The 5,833-nt window shown below is 38.2% G+C and overlaps 1 protein-coding gene across 2 annotated transcripts in view; it reads left to right on the top strand.

The window, feature by feature from the left end:
• The window catches only part of LOC109304121 (toll-like receptor 1), an 11,094-nt gene extending 6,442 nt beyond the window's left edge, over positions 1 to 4,652 (top strand). The window contains exons 1-2 of one of the 2 annotated variants that reach the window (XM_019526624.1): positions 1,307 to 1,494; positions 1,894 to 4,652. In XM_019526624.1, coding sequence (XP_019382169.1) covers positions 1,977 to 4,382 — 2,406 coding nt within the window. In that variant the 5' untranslated portion in view covers positions 1,307 to 1,494; positions 1,894 to 1,976 and the 3' untranslated portion in view covers positions 4,383 to 4,652. Of the gene's footprint in view, positions 1 to 1,306; positions 1,495 to 1,893 lie in introns of those variants that run through there. The other variant, XM_019526625.1, reaches the window with a different exon arrangement.
• Positions 4,653 to 5,833: the final 1,181 nt, after the last annotated feature.

The raw sequence follows: 5,833 nt of genomic DNA, 5'->3' as shown, positions 1-5,833 counted from the left end.
AAACAAGTGATTAGTCCTTAGTATTATCTTAGTTGCACCCAATGCAGGCAGAAAGAAGTTCTTGTACAGCCTCAAACCGTGGATCCTTCACTTGCTGACTGGTGGCAGGATGGCTTCTTGAACTGCTGGCACATATGCTTAGTTCTTATACTGTTTATAAGTATAGCTTCAGAGCATTTTTCCTTGATGGTTCTCCAATTAGAGTCCAAACAGACAAGGAACAAAAGGTTGATCATCATCATATCACAACTGTTAATTGCCTGGCTCCTGTTCTTGGATTGTCTAGGTATAAAGACATGTTTTTCTGCAGTCCCTGCAATTATAGGTCAATTACAGGTGATGGGGCCTTTGCATATTAATGGGGCAAATTTGCACTAGTTTGTATGGTGATGGTCTGTTTTCCAAACTCCAGACATACACTGATTGATTGAGACATTTGTAACACCCTTTATGCATACTGAGTCTTGGGTTTTTTTAGCTGCTAGGTCAATTGAAATGCATATGTAGTTTCCTTGCCTTCACTGGCTTTCTTAGCTACACACATGTGATGACTGGGCCAGGTCTTTGCCAACAATTTTAACCGTCACTTTTTATTATTTTATATAATAAAACTGTCTCGATGCCTAATGGGTTGCAAGCCATTAGTGGAGTTTGATATTCTTGTGGCAGTCTTGTTACCACAGTCCAGTTTTGTCCCAGCCATTGTCTTGTACACTGTCCAAGCTTTCACAGTTTTCATATGCAGCAACATTACATCTACTGCAAGAGCTGACAAGTTCTTCATGTTTAAAGTTACATGTTTGTTGCGCTGAGCACTAGCTACACAGGATCATGATGTCCCCAGCATTTTTGCTCTGTGGGAAAATGAATGCTGTCCCAAATTATTCATAACGCTGAAGGGTTTGGCCATAATATTACCACAGTGGGCCAGTTTTTGTCTCCACAAAATCTCTCTCCCTTATAAACCTTCTTAGCCAAAGAACCTTGCTATTATGATTTTATTCCCTGATCTCAAATATCCATCATCTTGCTGTCACTATAAGATAGAGCAGAGATGTACAAGCAAGTCTGGGAGCCTTTGCTCCTGAGTTGTACGTTGAAGTGCCTCCCTCATGCCTTTTGGAAAACACTACATCACGCATACTCACTGAATACATTTTAGCTCTACTGTAATTATTCTTTTTGACACACAGTAGTTACAATACTTGTGAGAAGGCACAATTCCTCCTCAAGTGTCTAGCACATTGGGGAAGTGAACCCACAGCATCATCTCTTTAATGTAGTTTGCTCCTGTGGCACAAACAGCCAGTTCTGTGGGCTGTGTGTGAAAATTGCATGTCAATGAGGAGGAACTAATGATTTATTTTGAGAGAGGGGGTTAGAAGCAGGAGAAGCAGCTGCCTATACACCCCTGAGTGCAAAAAGCTCTAGACCTGCACGGCTTGAGGGTGTAGAACATCATACTGGAGACTGTTCATCTGTAGACTAGTTACAGTAAGACTTTCTGATTTATATGAGACCTTTCCTTGACTTCTAAATGCATCACTGTAATGCTTCACTATTATTTGTTTGCTCAATCTTAAAGTTTGCTGAGTTTACATTTTCTAGTATCTTTAAGGATTCTACATACTTATAAAAATGTTGCTATCTGTATTCTTTCAAATAAAAGTACTAAACTGTAAATAATTCAGTGCCTTTCTGCTGTGTTTTTTTTACACTTATCTGAGAAAAGATGTAACTGGAAAATGTAGCTTGAATTTGATATTACCAAAGAAAAATAAGGCATAGGATACAACTTATACTATGTCAATAATGTGGTGGAGATATACTCTAGCATATTCCCCTCATCTCACCAAGAATTTGGAGATCTAATAGTTCCTTTTCTTTTCATAGGGCTGGGCTCAGCATTGAGAAATATTAATCAGAACCACATTTACCAGTATTTGCAAAGTGCCACTATCGTTCTGGAAGAACAAATGGGATCCTCCAGAAGTGTTTCCCAATGTATTTGTATCTTTCTGTTCACATTATGGAATAACATGAAGCTATCTATAGAAAATAAATTTACTGCAAACTATTCATGCAGTTTTCTGACTAATGTTCCAAAAGGCATACCAACGCAAACAGAAGTGCTGGATTTGTCACAGAATAATATCTATGAAGTTCATATTTCTGATTTCAGTCCACTACCTGAACTGCAAGTATTAAATCTGTCTCACAATATAATCAGTAAGCTTGATTTTAGTGCTTTCAAATTTAATAATGACTTGCAATACTTAGATTTATCTCATAACAATATGTCAATTATTAAGTGTCAATTTATGGCAGAACTAAGACATTTCGATCTTTCTTTTAACAAGTTTAATGCCTTGCCCATCTGTCAGGAATTGGGTATTATGTTCCAACTGGAATACTTGGGATTGAGTGCCACAATGATACGCAGGTCAGACTTCAGAGCTATTGCACACTTGCAGCTGCACACTGTCTTTCTAACCTTAGAAGACCTTACTGACTATGATTCTGGGAGTCTGCTAGACTTAAGCACAAGGAATCTTCATATTGTTTTCCCAACAAACAAAGATTTCAATTTTTCTCTTTTGTATGAAGGAATGAGTACTTCAGAAAAATTAGAATTGTTCAATATTAAATATGACTTGAGCTGTAAAGACTTCCCGTTTCCTCCTTTATCCCTTGAAAAGGAATTCAAAACATCCAATCTAATTCTTAACAACGTTGATTTACCCTGGACTATCATTTTGCGAATTTTTATGATTGTTTGGTATTCACATGTAGAGTCTTTCACTGTGAAAAATTTGACCTTTGGGGGTGAAATTAAGTTGAACAAACCTGATATTTCTTCCATACTAAAATATCAAGACCAACATTTTGTTTCAGAGAGTTTAATGAAAGCGGTAACCTTAGAGCATGTTCGGAATAAGCTTTTTTATTTTAATCAAGAGCTTGTGTACCTAGCATTTTCAAAAATGAACATTGAAAATCTAACAATATCTGATGCAAATATGCCATACATGCTTTGTCCTGAAGAACCCAGCCTGTTTCAGTATTTTGATTTTTCCTACAATGACTTGACAGATGAAGTATTTAAAAACTGCAGTACCCTCACTCACTTGAAAACATTTATCTTACCAAGAAATAAATTTGAGAAGCTTTCAAAGGTGAGCTCAATGACCAGCAAAATGATATCATTGAAACACTTGGACATAAGTAGGAATTTATTATATTACAATGAGGATGAGAAGCACTGCAACTGGACTGAAACTCTAGTCAAACTGAACTTGTCTTCAAACAAATTGACAGATGCAGTCTTCAGATGTTTACCACTCCATGTCCAGATACTTGACCTGCAAAATAACCAAATCTGTACCATCCCCAAGGAGATTACTGAGCTGGAAGCTTTGAGCGAGTTGAATATTGCCTTTAATAGACTCACTGACCTACCTGGGTGCAGGCATTTCAGTGCTCTGAAATTCCTGAATATAGAAATGAATCAAATTCTTACACCCTCTTCTGATTTCTTCCAAAGCTGTCAAAATATCAGAGAGCTAAAAGCAGGACTAAATCCATTCAAATGTTCTTGTGAACTACAAGACTTTATTAATCTTGCAAAACAAAGCCCTGCAAGGCTGGGGGGCTCTCCAAAGTTGTATGTATGCGAATATCCAGAAAGCTGGAAAGGGACCCAACTAAAGGATTTCCATTTGTCCAAAATAGCTTGCAATACAGCTCTCTTGCTTGTCACTGTTCTAATCATTACAGTGGTCCTTGTGGCTTTGGTGTCTTTTCTGTGCATCTATTTTGATGCCCCGTGGTATTTGAAGATGATGTGGCAGTGGACACAAACAAAGCAACGGGTTTGGAACAGTTACCCTGATGAGCTACCAAGCCATTTACAGTTTCATGCTTTCATTTCATACAGTGAACATGATTCTTTATGGGTGAAGAACGATCTGATACCAAATCTGGAGAGGGAAGAGGGGTCCATACAGCTGTGTGTGCATGAGAGGAACTTCATTCCAGGCAAAAGCATTGTGGAGAACATCATTAACTGCATTGAGAAAAGCTACAAATCCATCTTTGTTCTGAGTCCCAATTTTGTGCAGAGTGAATGGTGCCATTATGAGCTTTACTTTGCCCACCACAAATTGTTTAGCGAGAGCTCAAACAGCTTGATCCTCATTTTACTGGACCCAATTCCTCAGTATATCATTCCTGCCCGGTATCACAAGCTAAAAGCACTTATGGCCAAGAGAACGTACTTGGAGTGGCCCAAGGAGAAAAACAAACATGGACTCTTCTGGGCTAACCTTCGGGCAGCAATTAACATTAACCTGCCACTAACTGCCAAAACAAGCAAGGTATAGATAACAAGAACATTCATTAAGCTTTAGATTTTCTTTGTTAATATTGTTTATAATGAACTATATTCTTAAGGGAACCAGTTAACTTACTAATGGAAATTTTGAAGAGCAGCTTAGACAGGCACTTGGCCTAGTTTGGTTTAGTCAGGGACTATCCTGCCTTAAGTGGAAGGCTGGACTATATGACCTTGTGAGGTCTCTTCCTGCCCTGCTTTTCTATGAACTTACTGTATATTGTTAATAAAACCACTTTCACATGGTATTTGTGGTTGTGTACCCAGAAGTAACTGTAACATATAGAAAGTTCTGTAGCTGCCAATTTCTGTTGGGGAAATATGTTCTTTTACAGTTTGACCATTGCCTAAATCAGCGGTGGGCAAATATTTTGGGCGGAGGGCTGCTTATTGAGTTTTGGCAAACCATCAAGGGCTACATGACAGGCAGCCCGGGGCAGATAAGTATTAATTTTCTAAATTTTTTAGGGGCCCCATGGGCTGGATAGAATGGCCTGGTGGGCCACATCTGGCCCATGGGCTGCATTTTGCCCACCCCTGGCCTAAATAGACAGGAGAGGAGAATATTGATTAAGATACTTCTGTTTTACTTATTTCATGTTCAGATATTTAAAAATCAGAATAAGTCTTACTGTGAAGTTGTGGTCCTTATAATACTAATTGTCTCTGAAAGCACTAGGAATGATGGATATAGTGGAGATTTACAAAGTTATGCTTTTTAGAAATGGTGCCTCTTTACAAATAATTTTGTGCCCCTGCTGGTTCAGGACAAGGCCTCATAAAAATGCTTCTTATCTTTAATATAAAGATCAGGGAGAAGGTTCTTCCCTAGGACTACCCTTGCATTTTCAGTAATCACATTGGTTGTACTTAGTGCTGTATCAAATATTCATAGGCCAGTAGACTTCAGTGGGACTTCACATGGTTAATGCTGAGCATATGGCAGTCCCATTCAAAGTTCTTGGAAGTCAACTGAAGTCTTTCTCTCAGTTGGTGAAGGAGGGAGGCTTTCATCTGCAAGAATGGCAGAATTGGCCTGTGTATTCCTCTTTTAAATATTCTATGACTCCTGAACATTTGGCTTTGATTTACTCATTAAGTGAATATTTAATTTAATGGAAAACTTTATTAATTATTAGTATTAGTTAATATATGAACTCATGAAAAAAAGTATTTACCATTGTAATGATCAAGTTTCCCAGAATCTGCAACCATTGTATTAGTCCACAGTATTACCTAGAGAGGTAGTGAAATCTCTATCCTTGGAGGTTTTGAAGGCCTGGCTCGACAAAGTCCTGGCTGAAAGGATTTATTTGGGGATGGTTCTGCTTTGAGCAGGGGCCTGGACTAGAGGACCTCCTGAGTTCCCTTCCAACCCTAATTTTCTATGTTTCTATAATTGGTCATTATGTCTTATTTTTCTATGTCTTATTTTTCTGA

The sequence above is a fragment of the Gavialis gangeticus genome, unplaced genomic scaffold (genome assembly GCF_001723915.1).
Source record: "Gavialis gangeticus isolate Ggan-Ray unplaced genomic scaffold, GavGan_comp1, whole genome shotgun sequence".
Classification (NCBI taxonomy): domain Eukaryota; kingdom Metazoa; phylum Chordata; order Crocodylia; family Gavialidae; genus Gavialis; species Gavialis gangeticus.
Note: the sequence above shows the minus strand (reverse complement) of the source record. Positions and strands in the feature narration are given on the sequence as shown.